This window comes from Peromyscus californicus, unplaced genomic scaffold (genome assembly GCF_007827085.1).
Source record: "Peromyscus californicus insignis strain IS unplaced genomic scaffold, ASM782708v3 Scaffold_4__1_contigs__length_199733344, whole genome shotgun sequence".
NCBI classification, from domain to species: domain Eukaryota; kingdom Metazoa; phylum Chordata; class Mammalia; order Rodentia; family Cricetidae; genus Peromyscus; species Peromyscus californicus.
This window is the reverse complement of record NW_026294562.1, coordinates 40,988,851-41,014,223: the sequence shown is the minus strand read 5'-3', so window position 1 is coordinate 41,014,223 and position 25,373 is coordinate 40,988,851. Positions and strand designations below refer to the sequence as shown.

At 38.8% G+C, this 25,373-nt stretch overlaps 1 protein-coding gene across 2 annotated transcripts in view; it reads right to left on the bottom strand.

Annotated features, from left to right (window-relative positions):
* Positions 1-1,958: 1,958 nt before the first annotated feature.
* Positions 1,959-25,373, bottom strand: part of Gda (guanine deaminase) — an 83,004-nt gene continuing 59,589 nt past the window's right edge. For both annotated transcript variants that reach the window (XM_052762073.1, XM_052762074.1), the window contains exons 7-14: positions 23,518-23,625; positions 21,243-21,350; positions 18,677-18,774; positions 16,611-16,678; positions 10,562-10,708; positions 7,662-7,792; positions 6,781-6,808; positions 1,959-6,025 (exon numbers count right to left, since the gene is read on the bottom strand). In XM_052762073.1, coding sequence (XP_052618033.1) covers positions 5,955-6,025; positions 6,781-6,808; positions 7,662-7,792; positions 10,562-10,708; positions 16,611-16,678; positions 18,677-18,774; positions 21,243-21,350; positions 23,518-23,625 — 759 coding nt within the window. In that variant the 3' untranslated portion in view covers positions 1,959-5,954. The remainder of the gene's footprint in view (positions 6,026-6,780; positions 6,809-7,661; positions 7,793-10,561; positions 10,709-16,610; positions 16,679-18,676; positions 18,775-21,242; positions 21,351-23,517; positions 23,626-25,373) is intronic.

Below are 25,373 nucleotides of genomic sequence, written 5' to 3'. Positions count from 1 at the left end.
AGAGGGGTAAGATTAGAAATCCCATCTTGTTCTTGATTTTAGAGGCGAGGAATTCCAGTTTGCCCTTCAATAAAATATTAGTTATAGGTTTAATGAATGTGGGGCCTTTATTATGATTTTTCCATTCCTAATTTCTTTAGAGTCATTTCCCTGAAGCAGTGTTGAAAATCATCTAAATATTTTTCTGTATCTATTGAGATGATCATACAATTTTTCTTCTTAATTCTACCTACGTACTCTAACATGTTTATTGATTAATGGATGTTGACCATTCTTTCTTCCCTAGAATGAGACCAACTTAGATATGGTTGTAATGTGTTATTGAGCTAAATTTGCAGCATTTTTTTGATTATTTTTGCATCTTTGTAATCAAATAAATTGATTTTTACTGTTGTTGTTGTTGTGACCTGGCCTTGTATCAGTGTATTTTCCTTCATAAAATGAGTATTTGTTTTCCCATTTCTATTTTACTGAATAGTTTGAAGAGCACTATTGATAGTTCTTTAAATGCCTGGTAAAATTCACCTGTGAATGTGTCTGGTCCTGGGCTTTCCTCTGATGGGAGACTTTTTGTTCAGTTTCATTTTTAGCAACTGTTTGTTTAGATTGAGTATATATTCTTTGCTCAAGTGGTAAGCATATGTGTTTAGAAAATTCTTCTAGATTTTTCCAGTTTGTGAAAATGTAAAATTTCAAGATAATCCCTAATGATCCTCTTGTTTTCAGTGCTATCTGCTGAAATATCTCAATTTCTACATATTTTATTAATTTATGTCTTTTTCTTTTAGTTGGCTAAGGGTTTGTCCTTTTTCTTTTTTCTTTTCAAAAAAATCAACTCTTTAATTGATACTCTTTATTGATTTTTTTAGTTATTAGCTCATTAGCTTCAACTATCATTTTTACTATTTTTTCCTTCTACAGTCTTAGATTTATTTTATTCTTGATTTTCTAAGACTTTGAGATATATCATTACATCTCAAAGATGTAATGTTGAAAGCTCCTTGGTTTTTAAAATGTAGGTACTCATAGCTTCTTCTTAGATCTGCCTTTCCTAAAACCCAATAAACTGATTATTGATGTGAGGTATAGTTTTTATTCTGGGTTATAGCTTTAAAAACATAACAAATAGAGCTGGAGAGATGGCTCAACAGTTAAAAAACCCTTGCTGCTCTTGCAGAGGATATGAGTTCAGTTCCTAGCACCCACATCAGGAGCCTCACAACCACCTGTAAGTCCTGTTCCAGGAGATATGACATTTTCTTCTGGCCTTTACAAGCACCTACACACATATGGTACACACAGCAGGCACTTACACACACAAATTAAAAACAAATACATTCTAAATAATGAGAAAAACTAACTATGCTAAAACCAAAACATAGTGATCTGATTCTAAAGGGATGAGAATGATAGCAGTGTTAGCTGATATAAACAATTTAATCAAGGATGCGTTTATTTTCCTCATCATACCAGAGGTTTCAATTCATCATGGCAAGGAGGACATGGTAGAATGACTTACATCATGGCAGACAGGAAGCTGAGTGGAACAGTAATAGAAATAACATGTCTGTAGTGATCTACTTCCTCCAACCAGACCTCACCTCCCAACACTCTAATTGAACTTCGAATCCATTAGTGGATTAGACTATTCATTAGGTCACAAACTTCATGATCTATTCATCTCTTGCACTCCCTCACAGACACAACTAGAATATGCTTTTACTAATCCCCTAATCAACCCAAACATGCTGCCAATCTAGAACCATTACAGGAGCTTAATTCAAAAAGCCAGGTATAGTGATATGATAGAAGATGTATGTTAACCCACAGCTAAATATTCTAGTCTGTTTTTTAATCAATTATAAGATAAGAAAAAGGTATTATCAGATTCATCCTCTCTTCATCATACTGATAGAATTTGCAACAAAAACAAACAGCAAACACAACAAACACTGATGTAAACACAAGATCTCATTTATTTTATCCTGATGCACAAAGGAGTTCACTCAGTACAGTAACAATAAGCAAATCATACAAATACTGGGGGGAAGGATGTCCCCTTGACTACATTCACATATATGTATATATTCTTAACAGCCATCAAGAGGTTAACAATAATGTCAGGAATGCTTTCTGATAGGCTTTTGGGGTAAGCAGACAGATAAGTCACCACCAAGTAACAAAGGTCAATAATGATATAAGTTACTCAAGTAACCTGGGAAAGCCTGCTCAAGATTTACATTCCATTTCATCGTTGACTTGCTTGGCTTTTGCATGTCACTAAATTTGGACTAGACCTACAAATTAACCCTTCAACTCTCCATCTCTCACACTCAGTGCTAGAGATGGGCAGGAAGGTTGGGATAGCCTTGGAAACATGAATGTCAATGAATGTCAAGGTTTTTTTGTTTTTGTTTTTGTTTTTGGTTTGTTTGTTTTATTTTTATTTTTATTTTTATTTTTATTTTTTTGTCCGCAGTGACTTGTCACCTGTCTGCTTCTTCCCAGGTCTTTAGAAACTTTTTCATACCTTCTCTGGAGACATTATAAAGTGTAATGTGCGACATCATACCTGCAGTGGCTAGTAGATTAGAAATTGCAAACATCCCCTTTTGGTCTTAAAAAACAGTCATATAGAGTCCCTGTGATTTAAAAATTATTTCAAGCATTGTCCTTGATACACTTCTCATTCTATCTATAAATAGCTAAGGTAACTCTCTTAAAATATTTGAATATTCTAGCAGCAGCAACAACTTTAAAAGATGCTCATCAAGCTCCAGAAGCATCCAATTCTGGGTATCTTCCACATATGTATACATAAGGTGGAAATGATACAATGCGCTTTCCAGCATGCCTTGAAGGCTTTCCATATGTCTGCTTCTGAAGTGAAAAGGCTTAAAAATAGGAATAATCTGGTAGGGAGTGAAGAATCACCACACATTGCTGGATCTCACAGCCATTATGTTTCTTCTATAAAATTTCAGAGCATTTGCCAACAGGGATATTCAAGGGCACACTTCAAAATCAGCCAAACAGTGAAGAAAGGGTTTCCTACCATTTCCTTTCCTTGAAGTTGGAAATTTCTCACTGAAGAAGAAAGAGATTCAGTGTTCACAGAATTAATTTAGAGAGGTCCCCTCCTGGCGTGAAGGTAGATATCCTTTTGGATTCTAAAGTCTTTAACAGTGCAAGTAAAGAACCAGCTAAGATAACACAACAGAAGAGTCCAGTCTCTTTGACTCAGGAGAAGATTAGAACAACATTTCAGGTCCTAATCTCTTATTTTCAATGTTCCGCACAAAATCAAATTCAACTTGATTAGCCTACTTTTGTGTTTTGGTTGCAAGAAATTTTGAAAATATAATACACATGACAATTTTTAATGCTTTTTAACCTTTTACAATGAAGTCCATCAAAAATTCTAGAGAAATGAGATAAGCGGAATGGAGTAGGAGGGAGGGATAGTTTTTTAACCTATCTTCCTATCTTCCTTCCTTCCTTCCTTCCTTCCTTCCTTCCTTCCTTTCTCCTCTCTCTTTTTTTTCTCCCTTTCTTCTAAAGAGAGCAAACCATTCCAACAAAAGTGACAACTGAGATAGGCTAGAAATAGTGCCTGTCTGTAATTCAGAAAGTCAACCTACATTAGGCAGAGGCAACATTTCAAAGTGTAGAACACCTGGCCCCATGTGTGGGGCACTAAAACAGCATACATAACACTCAGGAACACTTCACTTGGGAAAATAGAACACATAAGTTATAAGGGATGCAAGGAGATCAAGGTACATGTAAACACTTCAACACATTGTTTTTATTAGAAGTTACTCAGCTTCTAGCACACTATCAGGACTAATCTGGATGCTTGACAGGATGGTGTCGAATGACTGTTATTCCTGCCTCCAGAATTACACTTATTTATATTAGTGTGTGTGAGTCTTAAGTTTAAATAAAAGCCGACGCTCAATATCAAAATGCACACCCTTAAGGAAGACGAGTGTGGGATCTGCGAAGGTTGGAAGCAGCTGCTGGCTGGCAGAGCTCTTACTCAACACATGCTTAAGCTACTCAGCCCTCATCACTCAGGTTGGATGCCCTGTAACTAAGTTCCTTTGACAAGAGTCAAAAGCTACAGCAGAAAACACTTGTCAACCTCAGAGAGAAATGGAGGAGGGGATTTGGCAGATCATTTTGATGTGACTGATGTGCTAGATACACTGGACATTCAGACTAAGACCAGAAGTTGGATGCATTCACTTCTATCCCACAAAACAAACTGTCTTTTTTTAAAAAATAAAACTAAGTAAGGCCAAATACTTGTATATTTGGCCTTGTAAATCTTTAGATGCAATGTATACACAACCAAATCTAAAAGTGCTTCTACCAGGAAAATAGATCTGGAGAAATTACTGCTGAGTTAGCATGATATGTAAAACTGAGGTTTACAGAGCAGTAGAGGAACTGTGTGCTCTCAGACTTGAAAACACAGAATTAACTCTATTGGCTAAGGTTTTTCTGTTGTAAGACAATATGGAAACTCACCTAAACTCTGGGAATGAAAGGATATGTTAACAAAACTTTTTCCCTGTTTTTCATTGTTTATAGGGCATGGAATAAATGAAGACAAATGTTGTATTTCAAGTAGAACTCACATCACTGCTTCCTAAGAATCTGCCACGTGGTTATAATCTGGTTTTAATTGTTATAAGAAGGGACATTATGTTAGTTAGGAAAGCTAAAATACCCTCTTTTGTTTAATATTCCTTCATGGTCTAGTATAGTAAGTCCTACTAATATAAACACTAAATGGGATTTCTACAACCTTTTCATTATCCTAAGATTCTAATGTCAGAAAGATCTTAAGGAATTTAAGCGACAATTTGATAAATTAGAAAAAAAGAGTACTTTCAATCTAGAGGCCTTACAGTGCCTTATCCATAGTTCTTTAAAGGACTTGCACTTAGCTTTTAAGTTCTAGCACATTGATAGGAGGGTGAACTTTACAGCAACATTAACACATGATACACATTATGTTGAATAGATTCAGCATTGCAAAGAACCTCGTCTTGTTACTGTTATCAGCTCTGAGGGATGCAGACCCCAGTCGACACAGCAGCGGTACATGGGGCTTGTTTCTCATCTAATAAAATAGAAGCAATTGTAACACCACACAGCCAGAAATCAAGGTGACTTTGAAGTACACAAAAACACAACTATTTATGCCATGTGGCTATATGAATACTATCCCTAAGAGACTTTAAATCTTTAATACTCAACTTCTGTCAAACACTTTGAAGCACAGAACTATATTTGAAAAGCATGTGGCATTCAGGTTCTGACAGTCATCCCTAAAGAAGGCAAATTATAACAATAACACATCTCTGAAATGCAAATTCCATAAAGTGCGAATTTCCATAGATAAGATCAACCTAGAAGCACATTTTAAAATCCAGTGAGTTCTCTTTTTACATGAGTGTTCTCAGGATTTAATTTCCAAGCACAGTCATTGGTTTTTCCAACATCTGTTCACAGTCTAGCATGTGCCTTCTCATAAAAATCTACTCCATGGTACACCCAGTGTTTCCTACTTTTCACTTAGCTCAGAATGTCTAACATAGGGATATTTCTTTGCACCGTATTTCCCTATACAGAAAGGTTTCACTTCAATATTAGAAGCATAGCGCCAGCTGTTAACACTGCCTTCTGCATGAGCTTAACACAAATCTAAGCAGCCCTGAAGGAGGCACTGTCATGAAATTATGAATGCTCCCAATGGAGTCGAGAAGCAGTGCACTTCCTTTGCGCAATTTGCCAAGTGAGCACTGGAAGTAGACAAAGAAACAGAAGTCATCCAAAGAACGCAGTACTTTTTAAAAAATATACTTTCTAACCAGCACCTGGGCACAAGGAAGATGCAGAATCATGTCATCCCAGGAGAACATCATGGATGCCCAAGGGTCTTACACTGAGCTGGAGAATGGTACCACCTGCTTTCCACCCACATAAACTTCCTCAATATTCCGGTCATCTCCTGAAAGAAAAACCAAAGAATCAGTTGTACTGTGCTTTTGGGTCTATGATTGCCTTAATTTCCTTTGAAAGAGATTTTAAGCAAAACATCTTTAAAAGAAGAAACACAAGCAAAAAGGTAGAAGCTTTATTTTCCCCAGATCATTTGTAATTTCCTTGGAATGACTTGATCAAGAAACAACATCATAGCTCATTGAACATTGGGGTCTCCATTCTGTATTTGAGGTGGAAATCAATCAATGTTCAATAAACCCCTTTCTCTGAACTTTCTGCTGAAGGGGCTTGCTGGCATTTCCTGTCCCAGGTGTAAAGGCATGCCTATATTTGCTCCCAGAATCACACTCAGCCCATTGAGATGAGCAGCCTGCAGAATGTGCCCTCTCAAAGCTCAACTTCACCCAGCACTGAACTCACACCATGAGAAGGGAGTCTACTCTAGACTCTCCTGATCCAATTATATTTCAGGGAATAGAACTCTGTGAGTTCAGTTCTATCCCAGAATAGGAAGGTTGTGGGCACAGAGGAGCATAAGAGAGTTTGGCATGAAGCTCTCTTCCCTTCTATGCCCCAGCTCAGGACTTTACGTTCTTGGGGAATTTTAGGCATTGTGCCATAGTGCAAGCTCAGTGCTAAGAACTGTCTAAAAAATGAATTAACACAATCCAACATTCATAGAGTTTAATGTAATGTACCAAGGCCAGAGAGTCTTGACCAAGAAAAAGATAGTATTGATATCCCAGAAACATATCTACCTACCTAGGTAGAGGAACTTCTGGATAACGGCCTAAAGTAGAAAATAAAGGTGGTAAGAAATAGTCCTTTGTACATTTAGAAATGAAATTTACAGGGAAACGCCATTGGCAAAGTCCAGAAATTGAAATTTATTTCTTAATGACAAAATTTACACTTTAATAAAAAATGGTCTTTCAAAAAACAAATGCATAAATGAAAACCTAAGCACAAAGCAAGCAAACAAACAAAAGTCACAGTCTAGTAGCTATTAACAAATGTTTATCCTTATTAGAATATTATTTATTTATTCATTTTTGAGACAGGGTCTCTCTACATAGTCCTGGAACTTACTATGTAGACCAGGCTGGCCTCAAACTCCAGGAAATATTCCTGCCCTTGCTTCTTTTTTTTGTTTATTTTGTTTTGTTTTGTTCTGTTTTTTCAAGACAGGGTTTCTCTGTGTAGTTTTGGTGCCTGTCCTGGGACTTGCTCTGTAGCCCAGGCTGGCCTCGAACTCACAGAGATCCGCCTGGCTCTGCCTCCCGAGTGCTGGGATTAAAGGTGTGCGCCACCACTCCCTGACTACTACTGGAATATTCTTGACAAACAACCTTGAAATTGTCAGATGTAAAGTATTGCATAAATCAAAGAAATCTATATAAAAATGATCCAAATAATTCAAAAGATGTATTACAGAAGAAAAATGACTAAATGAATGAGATGAAGCCTATTTCTCAGAAACTTACTCTAATAATAGAAAAACAAAATAATTAAAAAAAACATTAGGACATTTCTTATAAATAAACTAAATGAATACATCTTACCATAATAATGATTGTTTTAAAATAGACCCCCCCCAAAAAAAACCCAACAAAATGACATTTTATTTAACTTTCTTTTCTTACCTCGGAAATATCACCAACAAAATCCCCATAGAACAGATCAATGGGCGAGTCTGATGCTTTGGGGTTGATCAAGAGAGCATCAAATTCCTTGCCAACTTCAAAGTTTCCAATCTCACTATCTAGCCCAAGGGCTACAAATGGAAGTGAATAGCAGTCAGAATTACCATTGAATCATTCTGATGTCCTGCCAACATGTAACTAGACCCCTCCCCGCAAAGTAGTATCTTAATAGTTAAGCAGAGAAGTACTCTCATCCCAACAGGTCACATGACCTCTGTATAGAAAGTAAAGAACAGGAAAGCAAATAGCTCTGTCATAATTCTGATGAGGTCTCAATTTCAGCCCTGCCCGTGTACTCCACTGAACATTTGACACAAATCTATCTACTCATCCTCTTCCCCCCTTCCCCAACACTCCTAGCTTTCTTTTTTTTTTTCTGTGAAATAGTTGGTGGTATTTGTTTTCATTGCAGTGAACTGAAACTCAAACTTTCTAATACAGCCGTACCCATCATGAATTCTTTAGTTAAATCCTTTGTGTGTGTGTGTGTGTGTGTGTGTGTGTGTGTGTGTGTGTGTGTGTGTATTCCTTTTCAAAGTCTGGATATCCTGTAACTCAAAAGTGCCAGTGATTTTGAAAGGAAGTCACTCTGTAACTTCAAAGGTTTTCTGGTTGCCCAAGAATGGTTTTCTAAAATAGAGCATAGGCCATCTTACAGCTGTAACTCATGTCCATAGTCAATGGATGCCAAGGGAGAACATGTCTCATTTTTATAACGTATTAAAGAATGTGCAGGTGTTGGGTTTTGTTGCCAATGATGCTGTTTGATTGGCATCTCCTTAAAGCCTTTATTCTGAGAATGACATTGAGGTCATTGCATTGAGGTCATTGCTGTATGGTCTATTCCAAGATCTACTTGTGCCTGGTGCATCCTGTCACTGCCAGGGTATTTTTACGGTGTGGAAATATTGGATAGATTTTTCTTTTCTGGTGTAGCACAATATCTGACCCGTGATATTTCTATGCACAGGCATCCTGATAACTTAGTAATTATCAGAACACCAAGTTAGAAATCATACTCACTCTTAATACATTACTTAAATAATGACTCTATTTCACTCTCAGAAAAGAAAAGACTTTTTAACCTAAGGAAATCTCAGCTTGAGAGTGGTATGGAAATATTAACTGTTCAAAGCAGCTATATGATTTCATGGGGGAGGCAGGGCCGGAGCCTGGTGTGAACTAAAACTCTGGTACTTTTCTGCTGTACTGGTTACATGCTATTTCTTGTCCTTTATAATGGAGCACCATACCATGAGCTTTTAATGACTGTATTCAACATGAAATTGTGTGTGCTTAGTAGGCCAGAGAAGCTGGAACAGTTGAGAGGGCCCCAGAGGGTCTGAATCTGGCATATCTAAACTATTCTTCAGAACATGGAGAGTTCAAAAATGAGCCAACCAAGAAACAGATGAGGCCTTTCAGTGAACATTCAAATGGGTGTAAATCTTTCTATGGACCTATCCAGATTGGTCAGCAGCTCCAATGGCTTCAGGAAATGCACTTGCTACTTTTGGAATGCTGTCTGTGTGAAGATGACTGATGGGGAGTGAGTGCAAAGTATGGCAGAGCTTTGGAGTGTCACACTTTCAATGGGGATTTCTTCACCCCATTTCACTTAGGCTATACTACAGACATAAACTCCATAACAGTAACTCGTGGCCCAACAGCATTGATTTTAAAAGCTATTCTCCCAGGTAGAATGATTGGACAAGTTCCCACAGCAATTTAATCAGAAACAACAGAGTGGAACAAAACACAGAGTCTTGGATAAAAAACAAACAAACAAACACATCACTTCAGCTCAAGTTGTTTTTATCAGTGGGTGGGTAGCAGACCGTGGAGCTAATACATAACATATATAATGGTGCTGTGGGGGAGGGGCCACACTTAAGAATTTCAGAAATGAAATAGATGGCCTAGGAAAGCACAGAGGATGTGACTATGATTTTCTCTTTCTTGAAATGTTCTTTTGGTGTCCATCATATTTTGGAACATGCAAAGAAGATATTCCTGGCCTTCCATTTATAATTTGGGGTGTCTATCATAAATCTACATAGAAAAGTGCACGTGTATTTTAATTGATCTGGAGAGGCCAGTGGTATGAAGCTATTTTCACTATACCATATTTGCAAAACAAATCAAAGTGATTATTTATATTGCAGTCACACATGAAAACTAAGAAAATATGATGAGCAATATTTTTCTATCCATCAACTACACTGTTGTATCTTTCTTCATTTAAAGAGGTTTAAGTTGTCAGTTGTCCTGACTAGGCAGGAGTTTATACAGGAAGACAGCATAATGGAGGTCAGACTCTGCACTCTGGATTTATGTTTTCCGAATTCAAAACATGGCCCACTTCACCTTGGCAGCAGTGTGCCACTCAGGTTCCTTTTCTGTAAAATTAAATTAACAACAGCGGCTGTGAGGACTGAAGGACAGCACACATGCAGGGCATTCACCATACTGCTCCATGGAAAGACTTCAGCTATCTTGGCAATAACTTTTATTGATAGCATTATCATTCAAGAAAAGAAAGAAAGTACTTGACCCAATGGAAGGATGAATTATCTTGACTCATATGCATATGCCTAGTGTGAATATTCCTTAAAATATTCTATATGGCAACAGTGCATTAAACAGTTATCCACCAAAGAGTGAATTCATTGAAAGAATAGCTGTGCCACCACATGGTATGGGTATGTTGTTATATGACATATATCAGTCATTAATACAGGATTTACCTTAGTTCACTATGGTGCACCTTTATACCATAGCCAAAGACATAGATAGGCATGACTGTACTTGGTGTGAGAGAGGAAGAAACTAGTCATTACCTTGGCTTCCTCCAAGAGTGGCTAGTCTGAAGACTTCTTTGAGGGTGAGGCTTTTCTCATTCACCTTATTGATTAGGAGGATGTTGGAAACCATCACTGCCCTTCTGATGGCATCAAGCATGGAATAGGAGTAACCACCAGCCACATCTATGGTAGGAGAGACAAAGCCCAAACAGTAGCTTTATGAAGATGGATGGAATAACAGGTATCTATGTTGTTTTCTTCCTCTGGTTTTAATGACAAACATTCTGTTTTTAAATTTCTAAAAAGTTCTCATCTGTAAACATATAACTATAAGCCAACATTCAAACGAACTCAAAATATGTCATTCGCATAAAAGCAGAAGGGGCCACTATTTAGGGGAAGGAAAGGGACAAACGGGAAGGAAGCATGAGAAGGGGCACAAATGAGAACACAGTAAATGACAACACACAATGCCTTTTGATATAAAGGCTCGAACCAAACCCATTTCTTTGCATGCCAATTTTAAAAAACCACCTTTCATTAAAAGCAAATATATTCCAGAATTATCTTCTGGGATTGCTCAAAACATCAAAGACTTGTGACTTAACACAATTGAAATGTCTACTCTCACAGTTTTAGAGGACAGAAGCGTAAAATCCAAATGTTGGCGGGGCTAGCTGGGGTGTGGAGCTCAGGGGCAGAGTGTGTGCTGAGACCATATAAGGCCAGGGCTTCAGACTCCAGCACCATTGAAAGTGTCAGTCATAATCCCAACCCTTCAGACACTCCAGGCAGAATCCTGACTTGCTCCTTCCAGCTTCACACACCTCCTGGAGATCTTGGCTTGTGACAGTAATTGCATTCTCTGGGCCATGTTCGCATTGCCTTCCTCTCTTGGGTCTTCGTGGCTTTCCCTTTCTGTCTCTTCTAAGCATTGGCCATTGAGCTGAGGAGCTACCCCATTTCAGAACGAGTTCATCTTGCCAGCCTTACCTTGATTCTCTCTACAGAAACCTTTAGTCCTAATATGGCCACAGTTATAGGTTCTAGTAGACTTCTTTTGGGGACCACAACTCAACACACTATAGCATCCACATGGCTAATAAGGAGCTATATAGCTATTTCTTGAACACTCACAGAAGTTACTTTAAATATGGCTGTGAAAAGTTTATGATGTGATTTAACATAAACTCACTATTGCATACGTTTAAGACAGTGTCTGAGTGTTATTCCAATCTAGAGGAAAACTTTAGAAAATTAAAAAGCTATTTTTTTAAAACAATAATTCTTCAGAAAGCTTTAGAATGAACACAAGTTTTGGAAACTTAGTACAATAAATAAGCAAAGCTGATATGGATAGCTTTCCATACTGGTTGGCATCACTGAATGAGAACTGAGAGTTTTAGTGACTCAGATTAAGCCCCTAGTCATAATGCATTGAAACGCTGCCTTCAGCAGGAACAAATATGTGTTGTGAAATTAGCTGCTGCAATATCAAGTGAGATATCATGTTTTATTGGAGAATACTTTTTTTTTTTAGCTAATCAAATATCCATTGTGGTTTTAAATGTTCCTGTCATTTCTGGGAGGGCTATATGATTATTAGTGCCTATAAATATTGCAATTATCAAAAGTAATTGGTTATTTAGTAGCAATTCTGGATTGCAGCTGAGTTTTATGTTCAACTGTCTTGTATGTCCTTAGGTAAACTTGTGTGGAGGTTTGTTTTTGTTTTTGTTTTTGTTTTTTTTTAATAGAGTACTTTTCTTTAGCTAGAACAGTCTTGCTAGAGGATCATCTAGTTCCCTGAAAAGTTTTATTTCAGCTGCTTAAGTTATTAGTCTGTATGATTAGGAAATAATTAGCTCAGTCAGTAAGGTGCTTGCCATGCAAGCATTAGGGCCTGACTTTGATCCCCAAGACCTATGTAAAAAACTGGGTATGTTGGCATGCTGGGAAGACAGAGACACACAGATCCCCAGGGCTTTTTGGACACTCATGCAGCCCAATTGGCAAGCCCCAGGTGCCATTCAAAGACCCTATCACAGCGCCTAAGGAATGATACTTGAGGTTGACCTCTGGTCCCTATATGTATACGTAAACACATGCATGTACACTAACATTAACATACACACACACACACACACATACACACACACACACACACACACACACACACACACACACACACACACCATAAGCAAAAACACTTGGATACACACAAATAAATAACAAGCACCCATTTAGACTTTTTGTGTATAATTTTTATGTTAATTAAAAAGAAGTGAATTAATTATAAAATTAAAAAGCAATGCTGAATAGCTAGTTGTCACAAACCAGTGATATAGCATTACAAGAATCATTACAAGAACAACACGACACTGACTTAACCAACCCTCAACATAAATATGTAGGGTATCTGCTATTATCAACTCCATTTAGAGACAAGAATATCAAGGTCCATGGACAAGGTAACTTACTATTCAACCAAGGTACCATGTCACACCAGCTAGTGGTAATGTGATAATGCATACAGCTGCTAACAACAGAGGCTCTTAAACATGAATTTTTCTCAAATTTTTCTTGGGGACTTTTTGTTAGAGGAGTTGGCATGCACATAAAAACTGAGAAGCATGTGAGACTATAGTTGAGGACAAAAACTCCTAAGGAGGAAAGAAGTGAAGTATAAAAAAGAGATTGACTTATTGAGCTTTGAAGACAGCTTTTCAGAACAGCCAGGAAAAAGAGAGCAAGCCTGCAGAGAAGAAAGAATGGCCAGCAACAGAGGAAGAAGAAAAAAATTTTTTCAATGCAATTTTGCTGATTCCCATGTAAGCTATTGGGACCAGGAGAAATATCAACAGCCATAACAGACCACAGAGGCATCCAGAGTCACAAGAGAACGGCATCTTTTCAGACAGCAAAGAGATCATGGTTCAGAGTCACAGCAAGAAAAACAAGATGGCTGCCTTGCTGGCTGGTCAAGAATCAGGACTGGGGGGCGGGGGTAGTAGGAGCTGTATGGATGATCACACTTGTTTTGCTGTGAAGAAAGGCAGCAACATGGGACAGGAAGCAGATGGGGGTATCTGGGTAAGAGAACAGCTACATATTATGACCTAAAAGGGTCAGGAGATATTTTAGATGCTTGTGTATTGGTAGCAATAGTCCAGTAGACAGCACCTAAGGATGGGTAAGAATGTATGCAAATTTGGTGATGGGAAACTGAAACAAAGATTTCTGATTTTTCTATCCTTGTAATGATCTATCAGAAGAGACTACGAGCTGGGAATGAGGAGGGTTTGAGTTGCAAATAGAAAGTTTTAGGAAAAACAAGAGAGATAAAAGCCTGTTTTGGATTAAGGAGACAGATACTTATTAGAGAAATATAATTATCTCTGTTGCCAATGTTGAGAGCTGCTTGGAATTTGAGCACAAAACTTAACATTGAAACCCACTGTTCTCTCCAGCAACTCCTAAACACTCAGCTGTAGGCATAGAAAAGGGAACTGTTGAGGTCATCTAGGGCTGGGCTTTTGCAAAGTGAACACATAGAAAATGAGGACATGTGAAAGGGAAGAAGAGATGTTGTGATATCTGCTGGCATCCAAGAGCGCTGCATCAGGAAGGCAGGAAGGACTGAGAAAACAAGGCATTACTAGACTGAAATCCACAAGAAGATTGGAGGCTGTTGCTCGGGGACTGTTTTTAGTTAGGTTTCTATTGCTGTGATAAAGACCATGGCAAGATCACCTTGCAGAGGAGAGGGTTTATTTGGCTCACAGATCATAGTCCATAATCAAGGGAAGCCAAGGCAGGACCTCAGGGCAGGAACCTGAAGACAGGAGCTAACACAGAACAATGGAGGAAAGTTGCTTTCTGGCTTACTCCACACGGCTTGCTCAGTTTTCTTTCTTATACAACCCTAGACCGTCTGCCCAGGGTGGTACTGCCCACAGTGGCTGGAACCCTCACACATGAATCAATAATCAAGAAAATGCCCCAGAGACTGACTTCTCTGCAAGTCAGTGTCATGGATGCAATTTCTCAGCTGAAGTTCCCTTGTCTCAGGTTACTGTAGCTTGTGCCCAATTAAGAAAAGCTAACCAGCTGAGGGAGTGATGGCACCATCAGGTTAGGGTGGGGAACAGGCCCGGCAAGTGGGAGAGTGGCCCCATGTAGATTGTTTAACGAGTTTGTGCACCATGCCATGTGTATTTGTTCTATGAAACTTTCCATTCAGGCTTATTCACTGTTTATTTTGCCTTTTTTTTTTCATATTTTAGAGGGGAGAAGTCCCATTTTCACAATTCTTCAGGTAGTTTTCTTTATACAGTGTAATCACTCTAGATCCAAAATTCTGAAATCTCAAATGCAGGTGACAACACACTAGAAAATTCCACATCTGATATCATGTGACACAGGTGTGCTTAAAATACACTATAAAATTACCCCAGTCTATGTGTATGAGCTTTATGAAACATAAGTGAATTCTAGGGGAAGACTTATGTCCATTACCCTAAATATCTCTTTATTACACAGCATACATCACTTAAAAGTTTTATGACATGTTAAAAATATACAAATAATGCAAGGAATACAGAACTGAAACTCAAGACTCTAATGCTCGGTTTCAAAACAATACTATGTGTCTCCACCAAAGGAAAATCTTTCTGATTACCATGGCTTACTTGAAAAATAGGTACACTTTTAACATTGTTATCATTTTCTCTTTACAACTTCTAAAATAATTTATTCAAGAAACTTTAATAGTACTCTGAATACAAATCCGCTTCTCTGAATGCCCTGGACACTGTCACTGTTAGCAACTTGAGCAGAAGGGTGTCACTTGCTCTGGTCACTCTCTTGTTGTTGCTGTTAGTATCATTGACACATATTGACTGCACAAATGAATGGATTTTGCTGTGGCAATTCTATACATGCATATGTCTTCTCAATCTTTGGTTGTGTCCCTCTTCCCTTCTTCTCCCATCCCCTCTATCCTCGTGACCCCTCTTCCAGACCCAGATAGTCTGTTTTCTACCCTCAGGTCAGTGCTGGTTTTGTTTGTTCATCTCTTTGTGTCCACATGTGGAAAGATATGTGACCTTGCCTCCTGTAACTCGGTGCTTGGCTGGTGACAGCTCCTCTTAACTTCTCAGTTGTACCCACATTCCTATGTAATGACCCTTCATTTTGACTCATCACCAGTGGTAAAGACCTTCAAGTAATTCTTTTCAAAGGGACCACAAACAGAGTATTTTCCAAGCCTTTATTCAGCTGAGAAGTTTGTTGCTTTTACACACACTATTACATATAAATAGTATTTTGGATTCGTAATTACTTTGCCTTTGGTATTATTTGCACCACCCGTTTGCAACACAATAATCATCTGAAAGAAAACTGGCTCTTCATTGTCTTGTTGGTAACATTTATTCCCAGATTCAATGCTTTGGGGGCATTTTTGTTAAATTTTCTTAAAATTAAATAGTTTGCCACAGTGTGTTCGGTTATGATTTAGCAAACAGGGGTGGAAGTTCTCTGACTATGACCTACTGTATCTATCCCAGCTCCTCAGGAGCCAGGAACACCTGTCTCAGGCCTATGCTTTCAGCCCTTTCTCCTGCTCTTTTCTCAGTTTCTGCCCTCCACCCCGTCCTGAACACTCATGTGCCCTCTGTTGGTTTTGTTCTCTGTGTTGCTGACGAAATTTTCAGCAAGAGTAATTTAATCCCTTTCTTAAGAATTTGTTTTTTAAATTATATGTCTCTGTGTGAGTTTGTGCACATGAGTGCAAGTGCTTGCATAGGCCAGAAGAAGATGTTAGGCCCCCTGCAGCTGGAACAGGCAGTAGTGAGCTGTGAGACATGGGTGCCCAGTTTCTAAACAATGAACAGGGAAAATGGCTTTGGAGGGTGGGGGTAATGACTTCAAAACTTCTCCCTATTTGGTTAATGTTTATTATTAAGACATCCATCCTAGCAACCAATAAAGCTCATGTGCCCTAAGCACAGATCCAATACCTACAAATCAGCTCCATCAGAATGATTATTCATCAATTCCGCTCCAGATGGAGGCCGCTTACCTGTGCCCAGCCCTATCTTCACTTTATACTTCAGGACGTCAAGCACATTCAGTAAGCCACTGCTCAGCCTGGAGAGAAAGAAGATGAAGAACAAGGAGATCCAGGTGATTTAACAGCATCGGAACACTGTCAAAGATGGCAATAATAAAAACTGTGATTATTAGCCCTAAGGCCAACAGTCAGTTAGACCAGGCCAGGAGAGTGGTGGAGTAGAGAAGCCCATAAAAAAAAACTACTTCCTGCTTCCTGGCGTGAGGTCACTCTTGGGAGGGTGCAAATCAGCAAGGAATTGGGAGGGCGGATTCCATGGAAAATACTGAAGAATTAAGTCTTGTAGTTAGTCTGTAAATCTAATAGGCTTTCTACTCAACTCCTCCTTCTATGACAGAAAATATAAATTATAAAGCATCACATTCCTCTATATCCAGAACAATTTACCTATTACCCAAAGGAGAAGCTTTGTATTAGGGCACAAAATAATAGCCCACTGTATGATGCTTTGGGCCTTAGAAGCAGCCTCAAAAATCAGAGTATCTCTCTGACCTCCTCCCCCAAGTCTCCAAATCATACAGGCCAGGATTTCTCAGGGCTGTGGTCTAACTCAGTGGTAGAGTGCTTGTTTAGCATACATAGGGCCCTAGTTCGTCCCCAACAACAACAACAATAAACCAACTAAAATTTCTACCCTTTTTCCCTATGCAAGCCACAAACCCTAGTGAGATTGTTCTAATCCTCCATCCTTATGTCTTATGCTGGCCGGGAAGGAGTTCTCAGACATACTTTGATAGATTGTCATGTGATTCTATTTTGGAAGAGGTCCTGCCCTGTTCACAAAAGGAAAACGGTATGACACAAGGACTAAGAAGATCTGGAGATGCCTTCCCCAGGATCCCAACTTCATAGCTTGGCATGAGATCAAGCCTCTTTGTTCAATTGCACGACTGTGCGGTTGCCATGCTCCATCACATCAAAGCAAATAGGGAGATCTCTCTGTGCCCGTGGTCTTCATCTAATGGTCCTGTGCACATAGAACTCTGAGTACACATGTTGCTGGGCTTTTCTCTCATTGATGTGTCTTATTTTAGAAGGCTGGTGATGACCTTATGACAGAAGAGGAGAGGTAACTCTCCCTCACGTTTTTCTTCTCCTGTGCTTACAGGGTCAAAGATGATACAACCAAGGAGGAAGGAAGCCATTGAAATGGGGGTCTGGTAGTTCAAATGCTGCTTCCTAGGGTAGTAACTAGGATCCTGGCCTGAACTGTGAGCCTCATTATCTTCATTCCATTTGATCAAGGAAAAGACAAAGGAAAGCTGAAGCCTATAATCAGAAGTTCAAGAAGATACAGTGGCTAAATTGCTCTGCTCAAGGATGCACTAAACTATAATTTCCAAAGCCCCAATGTGCACGAGGAAAACCTGAAACTCTTGAAGATGGGCATTTATTTGAAAAGCTGGATCATGTTTTAATTTAGAGGATATTTTACTATTCATTTTAATGTTAAATTCTTGTTCCTAGGCTGGAAGTAAGGTCACCAAGTCATGTGCATTTACTGTTGGAAAACGCAGGGTCTTCTGAGACCTTTCAAACAACTGGAAAAATGTCCCGTGTCTCTAGGAGCCCTTCTTATGCTACCATGGATGCACATCTGTGTCATTCACAAAGTCCCTAAGCTTACTAATACCTCCAGCTCTTTTCTGAGGTGCTCAACCCACTTCTGGAGGCTGCTCTGTCCTTGTTGGGAGAAGGTCAGAAGGCGTGCTCCTCCAGTTACTCCAGCCTTTCTGTCACTGTGGAGTGTTTGTTACTGTCCCTGTGCATCACTTCTTCAGATGGACAACTGACAGTTGTTTGAGTCTAGAAGAATTAGACTCCAGGATCCCACTGTGGTAACTGATTTGATGTTACTGACTTCTTAACTCCCCAACAGCACTCTCTAAGATCAGCTCCCACCCAAATACACTACTTGTACAACTCAAGTTTCTAGAAGAAGGGCTGACTGAGAAAACAGAAAATGCCTATCCACACTACATATCAACACCACCAAGCAATTATTGTCTACTTACGATAAATTAGAATTGGGACAATGTGCAATGGATGCTCCTCTTTCACTGAAGATGTTAAGCTCTTCTTCAGAAAGGTAGCAGCCATGTGCCATGACTGTCTAGAGAGAAGAATAGCCAGCATGGAGTTTACTACTAAAAATGCTTGTACTAATACTCATGGCTATGTATTACAAGAAGATACAGAAGCAACAGCTTGGCTACAGTGGTCTTTGCAAAGACAGTTACTATTATTTGAAAGGACAAAATCCTTGTATCCAAATATATATTTAAAAGGTCTCAACAAATCTGTGTGTTTTAACTATTTATTTATTTGTTTGTTTATTGTAGTGCTGATAATCAAGCCCAGTACTCTACCACTGAACATCATTCTAGCTCTGGCTCTTGATTTTGATTCTTTTGTCTGATTTACAGTGAAATAAAGGGTCAACCAGCTCATCCACAGCATAGGAAATCCAGCCAGATTGAACACATTATCATTTTATCATCTCTACTACAGAAAATTTTCAAGTTGCTTTCTTTTCTAAATCTATATGCTGTGCTTCCAGTAGGCTGATAATAGTTTTTATTCCAATCGGAACTTTCTAAAAGTACATGGAAGCTGTAAATATGATTTTGCAAAGAACTATGGGTTAATTTTTGGAGATGGTTTGTTTTGGAGATGGGATCTCTCTATATAGCTAAGGCTGGCCTTAAACTCACTATGGAGCCCAAACTAGCCTCACACTCATAATTTTCCTGCCTCAGTCTCTGGAATACTGAGGGTTTTGGCATAAGCCACCATATCTGAAAGAATTGTTCTTTATTTCTGTTACTAGTTTCAATATAGACACCATGGTTCTTGACATGGACATAAAATCAAGATATGTCATATTATAGTAGCTTTTAGTTAAGGAGGTTAAATTTATTTAAGAAAGTAGGTGCCACAAGTTTGAAACCTCTCTAAACTCTCATATTGTTAAGATTAATGAGTTTTCAAGTAATATTTAATTCTCTAATTTTTGTTACTTTAATATAAAACCTATATCCAATTGTTTTCTCCTTTGGGAGGCATAGTTCAATGGGTAAAAATCATTATTAAAATAAAAATTTCTCAACCTCCATGCAAATAAAATTAACATGAAAATTTAAGGTTAGTTTATTAATCATATGATAATATATGTAGAGGATGATGAAACTTCCTATGTAAAATTTACATTACTTATGCGAAGTATTAACCTTTCAAATGACTTGCATTCATATCTCCTTATGTATAGTCACTAAGAAGTTACTTGCTGCAGTACACTCTCAAGGCAGTGTGTTCATTTCATGGAAGGCCAAGGCCAAAGAGCATACTGCCTTAATGAGGTCTCTTGCCACTCACATTAATTTTATTTAATTATAGAAATAATACATACTCATTTTTCTAAACCTCAGAGTTAAAAAATTACTTTTAACATTCTCTGTGTATCTCTGGACAGTTTTTAAGTGTGAAAACACTCAACACATATGACTATATTGAATGTTCTATGGAAGCATGCATATTTTGCTCTTTGTGAATGCTGGATGGAATTCTAATGATGTAAATTCTATGACTGAATCAATTCCTTGGGGATGGTTATTTTCAAACTTTCCTGTGTTATGAGCACTCTTCTTTTTATACTCATTAAACAGTTATACTTTGGAATGGTTCTGCTGATTTGAAGAAAAACCCACTGATATACTAACTGTGAAAGCATCATTGGGAAAAGATCATTCTTACCATCCAATCAAAGACTAAGATTTGCCGGGCGGTGGTGGCGCACGCCTTTAATCCCAGCACTCGGGAGGCAGAGGCAGGTGGATCTCTGTGAGTTCGAGGCCAGCCTGGGCTACCAAGTGAGTTCCAGGAAAGGCACAAAGCTACACAGAGAAACCCTGTCTCGAAAAACCAAAAAAAAAAAAAAAAGACTAAGATTTAAGGATGGTGATAAAAAAAGTCAGGTCCATATTAGCACACGCACACACACACACACACACACACACACACACACACACATAGATAGATGATACACACATACCATGCACACACATATATAGACACACACATATAGACACACATACATATAGACACACACACATAGATAGGTGATAGATACACACAAATCATGTACACACATATATAGACACATACATATATCTACACACACATACACACAAAACACATACACACACATATAGACACACACACACATAGATGATAGATACACACATACCATGTACACACATATTTAGACACACACATATATCTACACACATACATGCGTGCATGCATACAAACACACACACATATATAGACACATACATATATCTACACACATACAAACATATATATAGACACACATATCTACACACACATATACACACAAACACACACACATAGATACACATATACTGTGTACACACACACACAAATACACACACACACACACTGGGTTTACTCTAGTCTGGAAAATGCATGTGAGCTGCAGAACAGTGATTACTTCTGAGATTTTGAAATTTAAAGGGTGCAGCCTGCTTTACATAGATTATATCATGATACTGAATTTACCTTGCTTGTCAGAAGATTATTTTTATCATAGACATCTGTGTAGTTTTTGTAAGCAGGGTATAAGTTTTTCACAACTTCAACTTCTTCACGATTTTCACTTATATGGCTCTGCAAACAAAGAAATAATGTTTTCATTTTTCTTTCTGTAAAACATTTGACATTATATCTCCTGTCGAAACATGCCGTTGCTAGTTTCTACTTGCTGAACTTGCTGATGTAGGAGACTATGGATGAAAACATTAAAGTCTGTATTTGGGTTTAATTTTAATTTCAAATGATTATATGCATCTTCTATGACAATATACATGGCAAAGAAACTGAATATCCTGAGCATGGCTCTGTGTGTGTGTGTGTGTGTGTGTGTGTGTGTGTGTGTGTGTGTGTGTGTGTGTGTGAGAGAGAGAGAGAGAGAGAGAGAGAGAGAGAGAGAGAGAGAGATCTTTCCCTCATGTCCTGAAACTCTAATCTATAGCAAGAACAAACATAAGTACTCTTTAAAGAACACCCAGTGCCTTGCTTGTAGCAACCTGCTTATAAGAATTCAATGGCCATTGAAAGATGAACCTACAGTTCACTCAGAAAAAACTAAAATGTGAACAAAGAGAGCTGAATTCTGAGCCTAGTTAGATATCTTAGAGAAAGTCAGTTCTCTTCTTTAAGCTTCCATTTCTCATTGCTCAATAAAAGTGTTGGGCTAGTTGGGTCATTTTTCATCTCTTATGCAGATGTGTTAGTCCTATTTCAGGTGTGAGATTTTACAGAACCTAGAGCATGGGGGCAGAAGGAAGACTGGGCTCGGGGCCTGTCCTCAGTCTGCCTCTCTTCTCAGCCTTCTGATGACGGTTTTGCAGAAAAGAATGTGAAATGACACAGCTGAACAATCCTGCCTTCGTCAAGAAGGAGCTCATGGGAATTCACACACAAGCTGAGTGAGTCGGAGGCAGCCACACCAACCTTTCACAGGGGCACTTTGAAATCTGAGGGGGCACAGTGTCTTGCAACCTTTCACGGGGGCACCTGAAATCTGAGGGGGCACAGTGTCTTGCTCTGGAGTAGCCACCCAAGTCTCTAGAAAAAAAACCATTTCAGACCAAGGGGTGATTGGATTGGATAATACAAACAAATGCTTATCTTCCATCCCTCTAAGCAGAACTGGTCACCTGTTTCCCAAAATGGCCATGAACTAGATTTCTAGCCAAGGATCACCTTGCACTTCGGATTCTTCTGCGTCTACCTTCTGAGTGCTGTGCCCTCAGGACCAGGTTATGCTGGGAATCAACCTCAGGGTTTTGTGCATGCCAGGCAAGTACTCTGTCCACTGCACTGCATCTCCAGCCCGAAGATAGACTTTTTACATCTTTTTCATTGTATTTTTATGTAGTTATTGATATTATTTGCATTTTTCTTTTTTTAATAAAACATACTGTTTCCAAAGTGGAAATATTATCCAAATTTGGAATTTTATCACCAGAGCATAATTGTGGGGGACTGATTTCAAAGTTCAAATATCAGAAACCACAAATAATAATCATGGGAGACACACGCTAATGGGGCCTATGAACATGCATTTTAAAATTAAATAAATAAAAGTAAGAAATCAATATGTTGCCTTCACCCCAACTTTCTCTTCCCTCTAAGACTATCAGCTCTGAAAAAGGGGAAATTTTAGTGCAGTGTGTAATTAAGCTTGAGTGGGGGAGGGGAGCGCCTAATTTTAACCCAGCTGTGAGATTTTAAAAGCATTTTATTGCTAATTTGCAACAACTTAATGATAAAGGAAGATACTCTTTTTGTTCCTAGTTTTAAATTAAGAAACTCAGAACAAAAGAATTTTAAGTGCACTTTTGTAAGGTGGAAATTAAGTTCTTTTTTACTTCTCAAATAATAATTGGTTCCTCTGCAAATGAAGGTCTAGAACACCAGGAAAGCATCAAATAAAAGTGGGAAGGAAATGCATTAAACGCATTTAACAAGAATGGGCAGTCTGATGTTGACTTTGCTACCCTATACAAAGCTGCTTGGCCTGTCTAAGACGGATCAGAGAATACGGAGGATGAAAACGACTTCAGGCTCCTGACCTGCAAAACTGACCAACTGAATTAGGTGACTTAAGGTAGGACACCTCCTGGTGACATCAGTCAGGGCACCTCCTGCTCTGAAATTCTTTGACTCTAGGAGATCTCAGTAGACAAACTACAGATTATTAGAGATGACCTGAGGGCACTAAGGGATCTTTCAGGTGTAGACAGAGGCACAAACCAAAGAAAATGCCTACCTGGATGTGCAGATCGTGTGTTTGGGCGATGTTGCCAAGTTTACTCATCAGGGTCTCCGTGCAAGAAAGGGAAAAGCGTGGGGTCACTATGGGTTTCACTCTTGAGTACTGGAAATAATAAAAGAAACTCGTGAGGAAAATATGGAGATTAGGAACACATAGCACATTTGTGATTTTACAGTTTCAATATTGAGGGGAAAATCTCCTATTTCAAATAGACAGATGTTCTAGGTTCCAAAAAACAGTTCACGACTGAGAACAGCACTTTCTTCAAGATCAAGTTCACAGAAGAAAGTTCTATTTCTGTTGAGAGGTGTTCCCTTCTCAAGACCTCAGATGAGACCTGGGTTGTGGACACCACATGTGAGATGGTGGCTTGTTTCCCTGCCTACATCTTGAGGAGGTGTGCTGCCGCATCCTCACTCAGAACTCTTTAGTAATATGTCAGTGACTGGCTGGCAGGATAAAATCACTCCTACAGGGAGTAAGGAAGAAGGTCTATAAGCATTATCCATAACTCACCCAGAGTTAAATTGCAAGAAATTCTGAACATTCCTATGGCTTCCCGCGTGACAGTGAAGAATCATACGGGGAGGAAGGGCTATGCTTATTGACCTAAAAGCCTGTCCTCTGGAGCCATAAACCAGGTTCACACTGTGCTTGGAGGCAAGAAATAGCATGGTTTTCATGGGCCCCACAATGCCAGAGCAAAGCAGATGCCTGGCTGACTATGTATGGACCTCATGTGCCACACATTTACACAGCAAGGCACCCTGTAGCCAGGGCACTGAGTCTGAGCTTAGCCTGTTTCTCAGTCCACACTGGAGACCAGTAGTGGACAGAACCAATGAAAGAGGAGGCACCAAATAGGTCCTCAATGTCCACATGCCCTCCATCTCCTCGGTTCATGGAGCACCACCTCTACAGAGACCAATGTTATAAAAATTAAAAGCCCCAGACCTGAAGAGGAAACACCGTGAGAATGGGAAGACTGAGTTGAGAGGGCGACTCTTGAGGACAGTGACTGGACTGTCACACCTTAAATGATGGTTTGTACTTTAAATGCCCACCCCCCTCAACTCAGGATGGGTGAAGGTTCTCAGTTAATAGTGCTATTGGGAGGTGACAGAACCTTTGGATGGTAGAACCAGTTAGAAAGAAGTTGACTGTGGTGTCCTGGCAGCCCTGAGGTAGGCAGTTTCCCTCTGACTGGAATTTCTGCCATCATGGTCTGCCTAACCATAGGCCTAAAAGCCACCAGGCCAAATGATCATAGACTACAACTGTCTGAAACTGTGAGTCAAAGCAGACCTTCCTTTCTTATAAACTGCTAAGCTCAGGTATTTTGTTACTGTGACAGACAGCTGACCAACACACCTTAGACTAACTAAAAGCTTAGAGAACTTGGGATAGAATTCACATACCTGACTAAACTTGGGTTCCATGCTGCATATAACAAAGGGTACAGGAACCAAAAAGAAAAAAAGGTACACACAATATCTCTGAAGCTGTAAACAAATTCAGTAAACATAAAGTGTGCAGCATGTTTTAATAGTGAATAATCAAATCCACTAAAATCAGATAATTGTCCCTGACTACAAAACTGTGCTAAAACAAAACATAACAAGAGAGGTCTAAATACAGTGTCCTATAAGCCTTCACTGGAAAGCAAAAACCAGAAGTTTCTATGAATTCAACCTTTTCAAATTGCACATACAAATGAGAACATGCAGTATTTCTCTTCTGAATTGGATTTATTTAATTTAAAATAATATAGTCCAGATTCATCTATGCTGTCTCAAATAGCAAGATCTTTTTTTATGAATGAATAGTATCTCATTACACATGTACATGTG